The 19,335-nt window shown below is 33.4% G+C and overlaps 1 protein-coding gene across 1 annotated transcript; it reads left to right on the top strand.

The window, feature by feature from the left end:
* The first annotated feature begins 10,952 nt into the window (after positions 1-10,952).
* On the top strand, positions 10,953-18,107 carry LOC145094622 (inositol transporter 1-like). Its single transcript, XM_079032751.1, has 4 exons — positions 10,953-11,445; positions 11,557-11,627; positions 11,759-12,094; positions 16,875-18,107. The coding sequence occupies exons 1-4, from the start codon at positions 11,304-11,306 to the stop codon at positions 17,817-17,819; spliced, it is 1,494 nt and encodes a 497-aa protein (XP_078888877.1). The 5' UTR covers positions 10,953-11,303; the 3' UTR covers positions 17,820-18,107.
* Positions 18,108-19,335: the final 1,228 nt, after the last annotated feature.

The following is a 19,335-nucleotide window of genomic DNA, read 5'->3' as shown; positions in this document are numbered from 1 at the left end:
TACTGATGTATGTTTTCCATGTATTTGTATTGTTTTGTATTTTATGTTCTATGGAATAAAGTAGAAGTTAATTCAATTGGTTTCGTAAATAACCTAATACAAACCAAATACATATAAATAACGTAATACAAACCAGTGCATATAAATAACCTAATAAAAACAAACTACATTAAAATATCCTTCTACAAACGCAATACAAATTAAAAATACGGGAGATCTTTTAATAGATTACAGGGCCCTTCAAACTCGAATTCTAACCCGTTACTAATGGATATGTATTCCGCTTTATCCGCTTCCAGGATGACTTCCTCATCTTCATTCGGACGTGCGCCGTCAATTTTGGTATAAAGATTGTTGAAAACCAAGACTTTTGTTTTTAATTCATACCATTTTGTTGTGATGTCAAGGGTGTTGCAGTAGTTTTTTGGGGCAGTTTAAGGGTTAGCGTTGAAGGCATAAGTTAAACGCGTCCAATAACTTGGATCATTCACCCTGGTTGTCTCGTGGATATTAATATATGCACGAGTTAGACGGAGGTTATCCTCAGTGCTCCATGGTATGGAAGCCATTATGGCGGAAAATATAAGGGTTAATTTTTAAAAAAATTGAAATCAAGAAGAAATGGTACAAAATCGATGAAAGGATACGCATGGTAAAGTGATTTTATATTACTTATTCCGCAAAGTTGTTTGGTAATCCGCGGAGGTGTACACAGATCCGCAGAGGTGTGCACTGATTCGTAGAGGTGTGCAATGATCCGCAGAAAACAGTTCTTAAGTGATGTGTTAAAAACCCCAATTTGGACCTCTTTGATTTCTTTCTTACCACTTTGATTCTTCAACACAATGTCTATGAGCTCGTCCAATGCAAGAAATTAAACCGTCTCCAAGTTGCTCGTGTGTTTGTTAAAGACGATGTTAACAATTGTGATTGCGATGTTCCAGCTAAGGAACAAACATGTTGGAAACTCACTAACCCCGACAGACGTTTTTGGAACTGCAAAAACAGCTTGGTAAGCTTCGTTTCTAAAAATACATGTATAATTGCGATTGTTTAAAATACATCTTGGGTGATTAGTCATTGTGTTTTGATGTTTTATTCATGTGGTTTTGATACATACAAGACTGAGGAAATGTGATTACTTTGAATGGAAAGATGTTGCACTTGAAGATGGTTACTACAAAACCTCATATATTCCATGAAGCAACAGTTGGATTCCACGGAGGATCTTGGTGTCATAAAAAACTTGAGGACTAAGAATGCTGAGTTGGAGTTTCTCCTGAGTAAGGAGAAGAGTGTATTGGCAAGCATGGAGAAGGGGATGTGTGATTCTAAGAAGAGCATACGTATATACAAGCTGTTAGTACTTGTTCTAATAGTTGGGTATCTCATGTTTGTTTTGTTTTAATAGGTGTAGTTGTATGTAAATCCAAATAACACAATCAAAGTCTAGTATTCCAAATAACACAATCAAAGTCTACTATTCCAAATAACACAATCGAATTCTACTATTCCAAATAATTTCTGCCATCCGATTACGGTAAGTAAATCTCATATCTCTAGGTGATTGATGTGTCTCCACTGGTACACCCGATGCAAGCATTTCCATGAACATGCAAACAAAAACTCCACAATCTCCTCTTTATCCTTTTTCTACTTGTTCCTGCTGCAACACATGTTTAGCTTTAACAAATTTCACCTCAGTAAGTTTCTGTCTATTAGGAAAATGGGCCCAATATGATATGTGGTCTAGTTCACTTAATATACTATCTCCTAAAGATTTGAAACTACCGTCATCCGCATTTTTTTGAAGAAACCACACCATTCAGCTGAATCATATATGGTCACTTTCCATGTCAGGAGATCCAAATCAGCCAAATACCAATGCAGTTGCGGTATGTTGATTGGAATTAAAACCTTCAAAAAAAAATTATAACTTATTAGATTTATACATATTTTAATGTATGTGTATATATATATATATATATATATATATATATATATATATATATATATATATATATATATATATATACTTACCCGATCAATTTCCTTCCAATGTGGTCCATCAACCATCCCGACTGTTATACGCCTCAAATAATGTTGTTTCCCAGGTTCCAAAGTCGTGCCTTCAGGATTAATAATCGTCCGCCTATAATTCGACGGACTTATTTCCTTGAGCAGGGACGACCAGATAACCAAATGCTGCGTGTTAGAAAAAAAATTATTTTGAACAATTAATTATCTAACCTTTTTGTAATATAAAATAAGGGATGTGTGTTGCCTCAGAGAGCAACCATCCAGAGCCAATACCAAGTAAACTAGACCAAAATTCCCAATTCATGTCAATACCTCTTAAAAGTCTATGCTCCACAAATACCGTCCCCATCTTCTTTCCCCACAATTTCCAAAATTCATCATCACAATCTGCATAATTCTCCAATAGTAATTGTCTTTTTGCTACATTATTTTCCTTCTGTGTTTTTTTCCCTTTTCTGTTCTTCAATGGTTCTGTCGTCGGAGGAACCTACAAAATCAATATGTTAATTAATTTGGAACGATTATATACTATATAAATAGAAATTACTTAATTTTATACCTGTGTATAAGGCTCCCTACAAAATTTCGATTTCATTTTTATCCGCCCTTTAATTGGTGTAGTTGTGTTATCCTTAACATTAACAACAGGCGGTGGCGTCTGCACATACGTATGACCTGACTCGGGACCCAAACCACCAAAAAATGCTTCCCCCGCATCCACATTTTCGATATCATTCACACCAAATTCTTTATCTTTTTCCCAATTATCTATTCTCTTCCCAAAGTGCTCGATTGTGGTTTTCAATTCATTAACAACGCCAAATAACTTGTCTATTTTACTGTTTTCTAGAGGTCCGTGGTATGTTTCTTGAAAATGAGAGGTTGAAGTGTAATATACTCCCTGAAACTGATTCCAAGGTGACGGAGAACGCTGCATAGGAGGACTCATTAGTTGCGGTGATGGAGACCGCTCCTTAGGAGGACTCTGTTGCTGCGGTGGCGACTGCACTTTGTCTAGAGTCCAACTAACATAACGCACAAAGAATGGTAAATTGATCTCAACAGGCGTTGGTTCAAAATCGTGTGCGATGTTATTTTCCTACAAAATTAATATAAATTTAAGTATATAAAATTGTTGTAATTTTTAACTATATATATTTAATATAAGGATTGCATAACTATACCACTGAAACGTCTAATATACGCAAACATTGCACGAGAGACAATTGTGTTTTTATTCTCCATGCCCTCATTCTTGGAATTTCATTTTCTGTGTGATGCGCAAACCTCAAAGCTTCAGGAAATGTCTCCAAAATCCATACCTATTTTTACGACAAAAAATTGTGCTTTGTCCAAACTTATAAGCACTTAAAAAATACCAATTAATTGCACCTAAAACTAACCTTAAACGGAAACTGAAAACCTAAAATAGTATACTTCATCGTCTTCGTGTAACCCTCATCCTCATTATCTCGTAAATATCTAGAGATTTTACCAAGCCATAATCGTAATTGTGTTTCACTATACCTCCACAAATACGTACCCTATGCAAACCTGTCGTACTCATTAATAAATAATATAAATTATAAAGTATTTATAAATAAATAATAAATAATAAATTCAATACCTGTTCCAATTATATTGACTATCGGCTAGCTCATATACTGCCGACGGAATGCACGTATTGTCGTCTCGTCCTATGAGACCCCTCAACAAAAATATCATTTGCATAACCATTACCGCATCCTCATCGCTACACGCCGAGAATGTTGGCCCTTTTACGTAGTCTTCTAAATCTTTCAGCCGTAAATCTCCATCTCTTACATTAGGGAACAACCGATTCCTTAATGCTGAACTTCTGCCGACTTTTGTATTTATTATATCAACATACGGTCCAAATCTCAAACCGCTAATCAAACAAAATTCTGTTTCACCATATTCAACCACCCTGCCGTGTAACTCGAACCGAAACCTCCCAGCCCTGGCTACCTCTACATCACGAACCTCATGCAATATCATCAAATGACAGAGCATCGGGTCACCATTCGGGTTGGGCATACCAATGAAGATCCCAAAAGCTGTCTCTCGAAATAATTCAAGTCGCCTACTATTTAGTTTTGGAATGTACTTTTTCAACACAGTCCCAAACGCCCCTCTAAAAGTATATTCTGCAGGCCATCCACGAAAACTATGCTGCAAAAGATTAAACATATATGCCAAAAATTAAACAAAATAATATTGATATATTGTTTTTTTAACAATTTTATGCAACAAAAATATCGTTTTTATTCTATAACAAATTATCTTTCAAAATAAGTTGTCCCTTTTTCATAACAAATTTACAGAATTTTACAAAATGGTCTCATATATATTATAATATTTACATACATGGTCCATTTTAATAATAATTATAGAAATTTTCAATTTTCAATGTTTTTTCTAATAACACAAATAATTGGAAATCAATTTTAATATGAGATATAATCAACATAAAATGATCTCAATATTCAATGGTCCATTTAAGAGATAATAATTATAGAAAATAAAAAAAAATATTAAAAAAAATAAAAATAAAAATAAAGATCCGCAAAGGCAGTTATCGTTCCGCAGAGGGCTCCTCTACGGATCTGTTCTTGAGCAGAGGACCTCTACGGATTTGTTCTTGACAAAAAGAAGGGCTCCTTTGCATAAATTGATTTCTTATTTCCAATTCTTACACCCTAACAAACATATATGTTTATAAATAACATTTAACCAATCAATTTCCAAATCATATAATCGATTTCTACAAAGATTACTTGAGTTCTTATACAAAAATTAGGAAAAAAATTTTACTTGGATTCCATATCAATCTGATAACACATCGGAGTGCAGTTGCTCCACAAATCGAGCTCGCCTTGACATTTTTTTGTCCATTTCGATCACACTCGATGTCCGCAGCAGATCTCTACCTTCCTTCCGCAGTCGAGTATTAAGGAATGCCTTTTCTTCGTCGTTTTATCGATCCGCAGAACAATTAAGGGTTCCACAGAGGTGTTTATGGTTTCGCAGAACCCCTTCTGCGGAACCTTTGGTCATTTTCTGAAATATTGCTTTTTGTGATTATTTTCTTCAAAATCATTCTAAATTATGGTCATTTGCCAAATTTACTCTTTATTTATTTAAAGTGTGCTAGGCTTGAGTGAATGATTTTAGTTAGAAATATTTATGAAAAATAATTTATAGAAGTAAATTTAATTTACTATTTAAAAGCTTTCTAACGTGTACTAAAAACATATATGAAAAATATTAATTTTAAGAAATATTATCATAATTAAATACGAGTTATATTAATTATAAGAAATAATTTTAATTGAAAAATATAAAATACAATTAGTTATGAAAAAAAATATTATGTATTATTTTATATCGATAATATTTCCTATAATTAATGTTTTTATATATGTTTTAGACACATGTTAGAAAATCTCTATTATTAAACATTTAACAATTAAGTTAAAGATAAATTTGGTTAATTTTGTAAACTTGTTCCAACATGGGTATTAAATGGGCCGCAACAACAACCATCATTTTGGCATGTATTTTCTCTTACAAAAAATAGGTTTTTAGGTAAGAATTGATATTTTTTTGGTTTTTATTTAAAGTATAAATTCTTCATGAGAAATAAACTTCGACTAAGATTCGTGTTTAATCAATTGAATGCAAACTAGTATTTGTTTGTAATTGAGTGTTGGATCCAATTTTTGAGATATCCTTTAGACTTTGAATTGGGATAATGACTTAGGAGGGTAATAACGTTTCCCATTTGTCCATTTTAGGTCTCTAACGTATTTTTTTGTGCGTATTACATCATTAAGGTTATTATAACCGTTTATAAATAGTTATTTTACCGGCTTCTTCCTGTTAAACCATTACGTGGATGATTAGTTGGCATTATTTAGGTGTTGCGTGTGTATTTATCTCCATAAATTAGGGCAAGACAAATCCCCCATCTCTATCTCTTCACTCTCACTGTTCTTTCTTTGAGCAACCTCGGTCAGATCAGATGGCTAAAGATGATACATTGGTCGTTGAAGTCCAGTACAACGGGCACTTCTTCCCGAGGCCATTTACGTATTTTGATCCAGATAAAAAGGAGATAAGGTACGCCGATTTCAGGGACAAAGGGTATTCTGAATTCATTGCTCACCTAGAGCTGATTACTAGAAGGATGTGCAAAGATGTATACTATTGTCCAGACGGCCAAACATTGTGTCAAGGATTGGCCACATTGCAAAACGATTGTAATTATCATGAATTTCTTGAGTATCTTCATGACAAAAAGAAAGTAACTGTGTATGTGGACCATATGCATGAACCCCTGTTTGACTGGATTGAAATGGAAGAGCCTGAAGTTGAAGATGATACCAACTCCAACGAAGATGAAGTTGATGTAATAGATAAAGAGGGTTGGGAACACAAGATGGATGATGAGGAGTTTTCTATGAAAAGGTCAAGAGCAAGTATTCAAAGTATGCAGAAGAAAGACATGTTTTTGAACAAACTTTGCCCAAATGATGAAGAGGAAGAAGATCCTAATGTTGAGCAACTACCTCCTGTATACCCTGTGCACAATTATGAGCAACAATGGGATCAAATGGCTCCTGTGTTAGGTATGAAATTCACCAATCCTAGTGAACTCAAACATTGTCTTACCAACTATGCTGGTAAGCATGGTTATGATTTGTGGTATGAAAAGAATGATAAAAACATACTTCTAGTGAAGTGTTGCAAAGGTAAAGAACCTACATGTCCTTTTAGGTTATGGGCTTCTTGGATGCAAGAGGAAAGGACTTTTCAGATTAAGTCACTTAAATCAACTCATAACTGTGGTAGAGTTTTTAAAATAGGCTTAGTGACTTACAAGTAGATAGGGAAACAATATTTCAATGTACTTCTAGAAAACCCCAAGCTTAGTTTGAGGAAGATGAAAGCTCAAATCTCAAACACATACAACATCATAGTTAGCATTGGACAATGTAGAAATGCAAAAAGGTTTGCATTGTCTGAGATTAAAGGCACTCTGAAAGAGCATTATAGTAGGTTGTGGGACTATGGCATAGAAATCAAAAGAGCTAATCCAGGATCAACTGTAAGCATGGAAGTGGACCATATGCCTGATGGAAGTACAATGTTCAAACGGTTCTATGTATGCTTCAGAGGTGTAAGAGATGGTTGGGTAGAGGGGTGTAGAAGAGTCATTGGGATTGATGGATGCTTTCTCAAAGGAATTTGCAAGGGTGAACTCTTAGCTGCAGTGGGTAGGGATTCCAATAACCACATGTTCCCTATAGCTTGGGTTGTTGTAACTGTTGAGAACAAAGAAACATGGAAACGGTTCCTTGATCTACTGATGGATGATATTGAAAGAGGCAATGGAAATGGACTTACTCTTCTCTCTGATGGACACAAGGTACTACTCATGTTTACTCTTAACTTTATAGTTTAATAATTATTTAACATTGTAAATTGGGCAGGGTTTAATTGAAGCTATCAAGGAAAGGGTTCCTCATGTTGAGCATAGATTATGTGCTAGGCACATACTAGCCAACTTCAACACAAGGTTCAAAGGTGAGCATTTTATCAAGCCATTTTGGAGGGCTGTGAAGGCTACCGCAAAACAGAAACATGAAGCTGCTATGCAAGAGATCAAGGAATTAGATAGTAGGGCATTTGATTATCTCATGGAAAGGGACCCTAAATGTTATTGCAGGGCTTTTCAAGTAGAAGGGGTATTCTGTGATTCTATTGAAAATGGAATTTCAGAGAGTTTTAATGCTGAAATAGTTGAGGCTAGACATAAACCAATAATAGCAATGTTGGAGGATATCAGGGTTTATGTGATGCAGAGTTTATACTATCAGAGGACTAAGGGAGAGTCTTGGGATTTAACTATATGCCCATCCATTAGGAAGAAAATAGCAGATTTGAAGGACAAACAGAGGTAAGAATGTTTGTATTTACTTGTTATTTAGCATAAATATACATTTGTTCACGTGTTCTTACTTGTTTAATGTTTATGTATAGATTCTGGGCAGTGTACCCTTGTGGATATCAATAATTTGAGGTGGTGTTATGTAATGATAGGTATGCAGTTGACCTGATCAGAAGGACTTGTGGATGCAGGAGATGGCAGTTGACTGGCATACCTTGTGTACATGGAGTGGCTGCAATTTCATCCATGAACTTGAACTCAGAGGATTATGTAGCTAGTTGTTACAGTAAGGCAACTTATCTCAACTGCTATAAATATATTATTCATCCTTTGAATGATAGCTCTTTGTGGACACAAAGTGACTACACAAAGCCTTTACCCCCAAAGAGTAGAAGGCTACCTGGAAGGCTATCTACTAAGAGGAGAAAAGTGCATCAGAAAGGGAGATATCAAGCACACACACAATATCAAGAGTAAAGCAGGTGCAAAAATGTTCAATCTGCTATGTTAGTGGGCATAACAAAAAAGGGTGCCCAACAAAAAAATCCAACCACAGGTGATCCGGATCCTGCATCTTCAACTCCAACTCCAATTCCAACTCCAAGATCAACTCCAATTCCAACTCCAATTCCAAATCCAGCTCCAATTCCAACTCCAAGATCAACTCCAATTCCAACTCCAGCTCCAATTCCAACTCTAATTCCAAATCCAGCTCCAATTCCAACTCCAAGATCCACCCCAATTCCAACTCCAGCTCCAACTCCAACTTCTGCAAATCCACATCCAACTCCAAGATCCACTTCTACAACTCCACAACAAAGGCAAAGATCTACTTCTGCAAGACCATTTCGTAATGCAGTTCAAGTAAGGAAGAGGAAAGCTTCAGAAAGAATCACTAAGCAGTGCCTGAGGAAAAAAGTGGTGACCAAGGATGATAGTGGTTGTAGCTCAGGGAAACCTGTAGATCTAGGTTGATTGCAGGTTTTATGTTGTAATCTTTTGTTTTCTTATGTATGCATGTGGGGTGTTAGGTAAGCATGTGATGGTGGAATCTTTTGATATTAAATGTGATGTTGTACTAGACTAAGGGACAAAACACTTCAGCTTTTGATGGTGAATGGGAACACCTTTTTAAAAGTGTTTGTTTGTTGACAATATTACCCTTTAGTATATTTTATGTTTAAATCTTTTAACCGCATCTGTTTAAATCTTTTAACTGCATCTTGGTTGTTGAATCATATACTTTGCAGATGTTGACAATTTGGTTGATTATATTTTCTGTTGAATCATCTTGGTTCATTACATTATGTTCAATTTGGTTGTTCATTATAAGTATTGTTAACAATACTACCCTTTAATATAATTAACTGCTTCATTATAATTATTGTTGACAATATTACCCTTTAATATAGTTAATTGCTTCATTATAATTGTTGTTGACAATATTACCCTTCAATGTTGAATCATACACTTTTTAGTGGTGTTTGTATTACAATGATAGATTTCATTACCAAAAGCTTCATTAACATTCATACATACGATTTCATTACATTATGGGTACCCTTACAATAAAAAAAACAAAATTATGGGTACCCTTATATTCAAAAGATGTCTACTGCATCACAATTCCATTCAAAATAACTTAACAAAGAACAAGACAAACAACACAATCAATGCTACTTTATGGTGATGCATCTTCTTCTTCATTTCATTCAACTCATACCTAAGACCAAAAATCTCCTCTATGACCGGATCTTCAGCAACCCATTCCCAAAATCCACATTTTCTCCCAGCTCTCTATAAAAAATGGAAAAAAAACAAAGCTTTAGGATAAATGTCATAACTTACACACCTATAATAGAGATTTAAAGAGAAAAGCTTCAATCTTAAAAATTGGACATTACCAACGAATTAAGGCATGTTCTGAATCTTTTCCCTGGATTTTGTGGTGTAGTGGAGACTCGAATCCGAGTAGGGAGCCCACAGTAGCACATGATTTGGTTATTTGAGGTGGAGGCAAAGAAGGCTTGTGACGACATCTTCTTCTCTTCTTCTTCAACTCTTCAAATTAGGGCACAAGAAATACGGGACCTTATGCGAATCTGGTGGTTATAGCCATACCACCGAACACGTAAGATGCCAACTAAGCAAAACAGGAAGAAACCGGTAAAATGATTATTCTTAAACGGTTATAACAACTTTAATGGTGTAATACACAAAAAAAAACGTTAAGGACCTAACATGGACAAATGGGAAACGTTATTATCCTCCTAAGTCATTATCCCCTTTTGAATTTGATTTTTTAGGATTAAAACAAAATATAAAAATTAAAGTTTTTATGTTTTATACAATTAAAATTAGGGTTTTATATAGAAAAGTCTTATTACACTGGAGTTTTTTTCTTGATATAGTCATAAATTTTTATTTTTGAACAGAAAATTTTGCTCAAATTAACGGAAAATATTTATTTTTATTTTAACAGGAAATAACAGATTATCGTGTAAAATTAAATAATTGAGATTTTTCTGTTAATTTTTTTTAAGCTTTATCAATTTTTTTTCCAAATTATGAGATTTTTATGCATATTACCAACTAAAATTATGAGCTTTTTATTTGTACAAAGATTCTGCGATGATAGAAAAACCATGGAAAATAACTAAAACATTTTATTTTTATTTTTTGCCGTTCAAAAAAAAACATTTTATTTTTTGTGTTTCACAAGTTTTTAACAATTTCCTAAGGAATTTGCACAATTATTAATTACTTCCGACAAAATACTATGTTCTTTTTCTTAAATAATGAAAACTTTTATTTTCTATAAATATAAATAATTAGAAAAATTAATACTATAAATGAAAATATGTTGGTGGTGACTCCCCCGCTTGTGATTTTAGATTACACCCCTATTCAAACAACTTTAAAATCAATTTCTCCACGTCTTGCAGTCCTTACTTTATCTTCACAACATCGTCAGAGAGTTGCAGTAAATACCATTCTTGTCGCTAAATTTCATCCGATCACTCCAGCTTACTTACTTTACTAAAAATCTGTCATCTTTGAGACTTTGACTATCAAATTCCGAGGAACAGATTCACATTTCCCCTCTCTCCAGCTCGAAATCAGCCAATTGGGTGTATTTGTTTGATACCAGAAAGATCTTGATAAATTGACAAACAAATCACTCGAGAATAGCCTCAAATTCACCTTGGATTTTCATCTACCCACCAATTCGATCAATTGAGGTGTTGGTATTCTCGTGGGTTCTTGAATTATATAAAGTGGGTTGAAGATGACGATCGAAACGCTTCCAGGGAGTTCAGGGTTTATAGATTCCGGCCATGATAAGAAAATAACATACTTTAGCAATACATATGTATTGGGTTTAACCGTTGTAGCTGGAATCGGGGGTCTCCTTTTCGGATACGACACAGGTCACCTTCTTTTCGATTTTCCTTTTGTTGGATATTATATATATGATCTCTATCTTGGTTTGATTTGGTAATATACGCTAAAACTACTCGATTATCATATGCATCTTTCAGGAGTTATATCAGGTGCTCTTTTGTACATTCGTGACGAATTTGAAGCAGTTGATCAAAGTAGTTTTCTACAAGTATATCTTCGATTCCCAACTTAATCGATCAATTTTTCTCAACATTCAACTTGTTTATGACAGTTTATATAATATATATATATATATATATATATATATATATATATATATATATATATATATATATATAGGAAACAATTGTAAGCATGGCATTAGTTGGAGCAATGATTGGGGCAGCAGCTGGAGGAGCAATAAATGATGAATATGGGAGAAAAGCTGCTACTCTTCTTGCAGATGTGATATTTGCATTGGGATCTTTTGTAATGGCTGCTGCATGGAATCCATATGTGATTATATTTGGTAGGCTTTTGGTTGGATTGGGGGTAGGTGTTGCATCTGTTACTGCTCCAATGTATATAGCTGAAGCTGCTCCATCAGAAATAAGGGGAGGTCTTGTGAGCACCAATGTGCTTATGATCACTAGTGGACAGTTTCTTTCTTACCTTGTCAATCTTGCTTTCACTGAGGTTAGATTTTTTCAACTTTTATCTTTTTATGTTATCTTCTTTGTGATGCACTGGTTTTCTTGATTTAGAATAAGATAATTTAGGATAGAAATATAATCATCATTATCAAAGATGGAGCATAAGTCGAGCACACTAAAGAACCTTATTTTCAACTTAACATAAGAAAGGGATTACAATCAAGAGGAAATATCTTGTTATTTGTTTCTCCATATGATTATTTTGAGTTTTGACAATAATCATAAAAAGAACTTTTATCCTGATCCATGAGTATGGGTCAACCAATTAATGACGTGTCCTCATATTCAAAGACAATAAATCATTAAGAGAAAAACATGAAAGCATTTGTGATTTTTGCATATTAATATGTCGCAAGTTAACTTCAAGCATGCCAACATGAAAGCTACAAAATGAGGATTCTATCAAAAGGCTTACCGGCGATACTGCCAAAAAGTCAATGAAATAACATGTCATGATTCCAATAAAAATTAAAGAACCATTTACAGAAGCATCGTCAAAAACCCACCAAATGTTGGACAATATTTGATTACAGTGACGGTGGAGAACCGGATTTCTTTTTGATTGTGTAAGTTTATTTTTCGAATTGATATTTCCACCCTATGTTTGGGTTACAGGAAATCAAGTCTAGGATAATCCAAAAATACATTTGTGTATCTAAGCACAGAAATACAAGCCAAAATCGCTAGAGGGTTTGAGTTCGTATAGAAGGAGTGTTGTAAAAAGGTTATATCTTTATGGCTCAAAAGAGGAGTCGTATAAATACATGACAAATTAGGGTTAATCTTCTATATTAGTTAGGAAAATCACAAAATTAATGGTATAATCAATGGTTACTAAAGTTGATAAAATTTATCAATCTTACGATAATCACCCATTAAAATTTGGTTTTTCCATAATGTAACAAATTCAAATTTCCGAAGACCTTTTGGGGCGCTGCCCCAAACCGCAAGGGGCTCTGCCCCTTGGACCCCGCTAGGAGCTCTGCCCCTTGGACCCCGCTAGGAGCTCTGCCGCTAAGACCCTGCAAGGGGTGCGCCCCCCTTACCCCCGTTTTTTTGTCGTACCGGCTTATAAGTCGATCTTATATATGCATGCACTTCGCATTCATCAAACATATAATATAGAGTACAAACGATAAACCTCTTATCTCACATGTCAGTTCCAATTACACAAAATGTCAGGGACACTAAAATCACGAACACCAAAATCATTATATATTTCATTTATTGATACATATAAAGAATGCATTTTAAAAAAAAGTGTTAGAAAATTAATAACATTAAATCATAAAACCACAATTATTCATTTGACCGCTAAAACGCAAAGATATAAATTACAAATAAAAGAAATTAGTAGTGAAAGTTTTCTAATTTAATATCGAAAATGAAAAGATTGATATCACTGAAATACTAGAAGAACCCTCCACTCCTTGGTGTTGATAGTGACTAATCGCATGATATGAACTGAACCCTGACGATAACGAATGTTATTAGAAATTGTAAAGGTTGGTGTTCCCTTCGAGTCCCTTGAGTCCCACATCGCTTAATTCATGAAACAAAGTGGGTGGAGTTCCACTATAAATATGAGGAGTGCCTTTTGTTTTTTGCTAAAATAATCCAAACCTAGACAAAAACTGTACATATTAGTTTTAGGCATATATAAACCACATCTATTGGTTTGCGATTCGGTTTGGTCCAAAACCGACACCATGCTTACCCAACCGTTGAACGATAATCGATTGCGGGCGAGTCGACAAGAAGATAGGTATAATCAATCAAGCAAACCGTTGTCGAATGATAAGAAATTTTTCTAATTTGTCTCCAACCCTACGAGACATACCTCGACTTCTGTTTTTAGGCGCCGGTATTAAGGGTCAATTCACGAAATATATTTGTTTGTCAAGTCCTCTTGCCTTACTCTCTACGTTTCAGCCATATTCCATACTAACGGAGCCCAAAACAATAAAACTTGGGCTATATATATGATGCCCCGCCCGAAGCCTTGTTGCAATATTCATACAATGCAGTTCTATTGTCCACTGGGGTGGTTATCTCAAATATTAATCATCAACAATTACATATGGAGCGAATCGATCATCGAGCAACATAAGCTTGTCATCCTCCTCTTTCACAAATTGGATTCTCAAACAGATGAACAATCGAACTCTTCTTTCCACATATTTGATCCTCAAACTCTAGAAATTGGAATAAAATTTTCTGAACGCAACTGAAAATCTAAATGGATTGATTTTTTTTTTTTTTTTTTGCCATTAAAGTAGTTGTTAGATTTACGCTTTGGAAAGGGTGAGCATGAACCGTGATTGGCGATTATATGAACATTGGCATTGCCAACGAGACAACTTGTCTTTTGTTTTAAAAGAAATTGGGTGTATGCAATTTTTTTTCCCTATTTTTACAGCTTTCTGTCATCACTTTTCATTTTTAAGACCGTGATTGTCGATGTCCTTTGCTTGCCACATATCAACGGGTCTGTGCTGAGTTGAGCTGAAGTGTAGGACACTTGGACCAAAATTTGGTCTGAATAAATGTTATACCTATAAGAGATGTACTAAAAATCGTGCCCTTCTCGTATTTATGCCTTATGCCGTCGACCATGATTATTACATTATAGTTATAAAAATAGAAAGATTGAAAAAATTATATAGCCATTTTTTAATTTTATATTTTGTAAATGAAGTATGATGAGTTTAATAAAATTAGTTAATTAATAAAGAAATAATAAATATTTAAAACTCAAATATAACTAAATGAGTAAAATTAAAGATCATTAAATGAGATGGTGTTAGATGTACAAAACCTAAAAACAATATATATATATATATATATATATATATATATATATATATATATATATATATATATATATATATATATATATATATATATATATATATATATATATATATATATATACTAATTTAATAACCCGTAGAAACCACGGTTAAAAAATTAATTAAATTTTAATAGTGAGAACTCAAAATTGTTAATCAATTATTTTAAATAAATTATTGATTAAGTGATATTTTTTTAGTTATATAAAATTATAATCGTTAATTTAAATAAATATGTAAAATTATATCACCTTATAACTTGTATTAATTTTATTTTATTTTTTATTCTAATGTTATTAATTTAATGTAATAAGAATGAGAAATGACATGCATTAATTATGAGAACTAATATGGTGACACATGTCAAAAAAAGAATAAAATATGTATTAATTAGGAGGCTAATATGATGATTCGTCAAAAGGAGATTAAAAGTATTCTTTTATTAGAATAGGGATATATATATATATATATATATATATATATATATATATATATATATATATATATATATATATATATATATATAGAGAGAGAGAGAGAGAGAGAGGGTCAAAAGGAAAAATACTATCTATTTCAATGGTGTTGACTATTAACTCGTGATAAGTGATCGATAAAAATAATAATTAGTCATAAAAAAAATCTCTTAAAGATGCTCTTAACGACCCTTAAAAGCTTAATATATATATATGATAAATCATATTACAATTCTACAAACCAATCCATCAAGTCTCCCCTTTCCTGCTAATTTACATCCAAGCCTTCCAAAGTTTTGATAACATTTTTATGCACATTAAAACAAAATAAGAAAGAAAAAAATCAAACACTTCAAGTGTATTTGATTGGGATCCTTTGAAACCAAAACTTTGGACTCTTTTTATAGGATTGGAGACCACCTCAATATACTACCTTCTACCAATGTGGGATTAAGAACCTTATTTCATATTAGTTAATATCTCATAAAAAAAAATACATAAGTTATGATGGGTTGGCTGTATTCTATGAAAGTTTAATGGTATAATGTATAAAAAAAAGTTTAATGGTATAATTTATACATAATAAACAGTAAAATCTATGTCAGCAGCCACATAAATAACTGATAACATACTGTTATCATTACCAGTAACGTAATTGTATTTTTTGAACAAAGGTGGAGTGTAACGGTAATATATGTACAAATGTTATAGTTGGTTGACGATATATGTAAAAAAAAAAATTCAATGATATTTTTTGTACAATTATGATCTTTCATTATCCTTACAAGTCATTTTCCCTTTTTTTCTTTACAAGAGCTTTTTTTACTCCACCTTATAGGTGAACAAACCGGATTTTTAAATTGAATAGGACTGGTTTGATATTTGCTTCGGTTTTTCTCTACAACAACAAAATTGGCTTGAAAAACCTATGTTTTCATTATTTTTGTCGGACTTGATTTTGGTGTGAGAAGCTAACGAAATTTCCTTGTTTGATCACAAACCACCCAATAAGCAAAACTCATCACTTTGTGTTTTCCAGCCATCGATCCCAAGGTTTAAAACGACATTTTTTTACTTTATATTTTAGAAAAAATGTTTATCGATGATCCGGGTTCGTATCTCAAATCGATAGGTTTGACATAATATCTCAAATCTCAATTCAATTTTAAATGGGAAGTTCATTTTCAAACCGACCTGTTCCATTTTTTTTTGTTCAAATTGTGGAACCTGTGAGTTGTGAATATTAAACAGTCTAAATAGAAATCACAAAATGTGACATTATACATAAGTGAGAAAAATAGTCACCAAACTATACATAATAACATGATTGACATCCAACATTCACATTTATGAATAATATTCTCTAAATAGAATCCAGATTCATAGATCTTCATAAAATGTCTCGAATCTAAAACTCTATACATATGCTATTGAACAGGTTCGTGGGACATGGCGATGGATGCTTGGAGTAGCTGCTGTTCCCGCTATAATCCAATTCTTCTTGATGTTATTTCTTCCCGAATCACCACGGTGGCTTTACATGAAGAAAAGCAAATCCGACGCCATTGTTGTTCTCTCAAAAATCTACGATCCTTACCGGTTAGAAGAAGAGCTCGACCAGCTTTCCACCGCTCTAGAAGAAGAAAACCAACGCAAAAACGCCGTCAGCTACTGGGACGTTTTCAGAATCAAAGAAATCCGCCTTGCCTTTTTCGCCGGAGCTGGTCTTCAAGCTTTCCAACAGTTCACCGGAATCAACACAGTCATGTACTACAGTCCAACCATAGTTCAAATGGCCGGATTCAAATCAAACCAGTTAGCCCTTTTACTATCCCTCATAGTCGCATTAATGAACGCCGCCGGCACAGTCGTCGGAATCTACCTCATCGACCATTTCGGCCGCCGGAAATTAGCGCTAAGCAGTCTGTCAGGTGTAATCCTCTCTTTGATTCTTCTATCGGTTGCGTTTTACTTTGAATCGATTGGGGTTGCGAACATTGGGTGGGTCGCTGTTCTAGGGTTAGCTCTTTACATTGCGTTCTTCGCCCCTGGTATGGGTCCGGTTCCATGGACGGTGAACTCTGAGATATATCCGGAATCGTATAGAGGGATATGTGGAGGGATGTCGGCGACGGTGAATTGGGTGTCGAATTTGGTGGTGGCGCAGAGCTTTCTTTCGATTGCGGAAGCTGTTGGGACTGGTTGGACGTTCTTGATTCTGGCTGCCATTGCTGTTCTTGCGTTTGCGTTTGTGTTTGTGTTTGTGCCGGAGACGAAAGGGTTGAGCTTTGAGGAAGTTGAGAGGATATGGAAGGAGAGAGCTTGGGGGAGGAGTAGTTCTTCGCGTTTGGAATCTCTTATTGAAAATAGAGAGGAACCCTAAACCTAAAGAAATGGAAGAAGAAGGTAAATGATGGAAATTGAAAATGGATATGGTGTATAGCGATCTTGGTGTTGATGAGATAATACGAAAAAGAAAATACAGTAGTAAGCATGAATGTGTATGGTTTAAGTGTGATTTTCACTTGATATTATTAAACCATTCAAGATTTTCAAGTGAATGGTTGTGATACCTTTGATGTGGTTTAGTTTCACTTTGTAATTCATGACTCTTATAAAGTGTGCTATGATATATATTCAAAAAATCTTGATTTTTATCAAGAATTTGAAACGTTTTCCAATATTGCTAACTAGGTTATAACCCGTGGAAATCACAGGTACAAATTTTATAAAATTTTATTAAACTAATAACACATAATTTTTGTTTAGACTTTTATATTGATTATTTAAAATTAATATATAATTTTATTTGAATATCTATAGGTGATGTGATGTAGATGGTATAATGTAGCATGATTTTATAAAAACTAAAATAATCAAATTAATGAAATCAAAAAGTAAAATAGCATTGTACTTTGAAAATGCATTGTTATTTACGACCGTATAAAAAAAAACATTTACACAATTATCAATTACCCCTGTTTTACTACAAGCACTAAAAAATATGTTTAATTATAAATAGTTGTTTTTTAATAGAAAGGACAAAAAATCTCCTAAAAACATCTGTGAGACGAAATTTCAAAAAAATTGGGTATTGTAAATAAGCCATAAAGTAAACTGTTAAAGGAATTGTAATATGAGGGAATCGAATAGCATATTTTTCAAGAGAGGAAGTAACAAAAAAAAAGTGATTAATTTTATTCTTGAAGATACAAGGTTTAAAGTTATTGGTTTTAAGAATGGTTACATGTGATTTGATTATGAAGTAAAGAGGAAGTGGGGAATTCATGTTGATAAGATTAATGATGATGTTTAGCTGAATTTTTAATAAGATAAATTGAATGTGGTTAATTTGGGATTTGAATACTTGAAAGAAAGTCTGGTCTAAAATATGGGATAGTCTAGGAAATAAAAGAAAAGACGGCAATATGGTATTTTGGTTGTTAGTAGTGCTAATAAAAACTTCTATTGTAATGATACTTTGTTAGTGATCTGTAAAATGAAAATTTGAAAGTGCATGTGGAAAATGGATATTTTTTTGAAGGGCATGATGGTCTTTTATTAAAAAAAATGAAAGTTCAAAAGAAAAAGGAGGTTTGCGGTGAGATGTACAGTAAAGCAAAAGGGCTAAATGATTGGTTAAAATGATTTACTTTATTTGCTTATTTTAGCATCATCCTTTTTATTAATAACATCATACTTCCAGTTTCTATTGTTAAGGCTGACAAACTTACCATTTACAACAAAAGAATTAAATATATAAATACAATTTATAACATTAAATGAACTTTCATTTTGGTGCTCCTGGTGTTCCTTCAACCCATCTCCTCAACCTATAATTTTCATAAGATGAAAAATAAGACTTTGAACACTAAAATTTTCATTCAAGAACACAAGCA

The sequence above is a fragment of the Lactuca serriola genome, chromosome 1 (genome assembly GCF_051521515.1).
Source record: "Lactuca serriola cultivar US96UC23 chromosome 1, Lser_US96UC23_V15, whole genome shotgun sequence".
NCBI lineage: Eukaryota > Viridiplantae > Streptophyta > Magnoliopsida > Asterales > Asteraceae > Lactuca > Lactuca serriola.
This window is presented reverse-complemented; position numbering and strand designations above follow the sequence as displayed.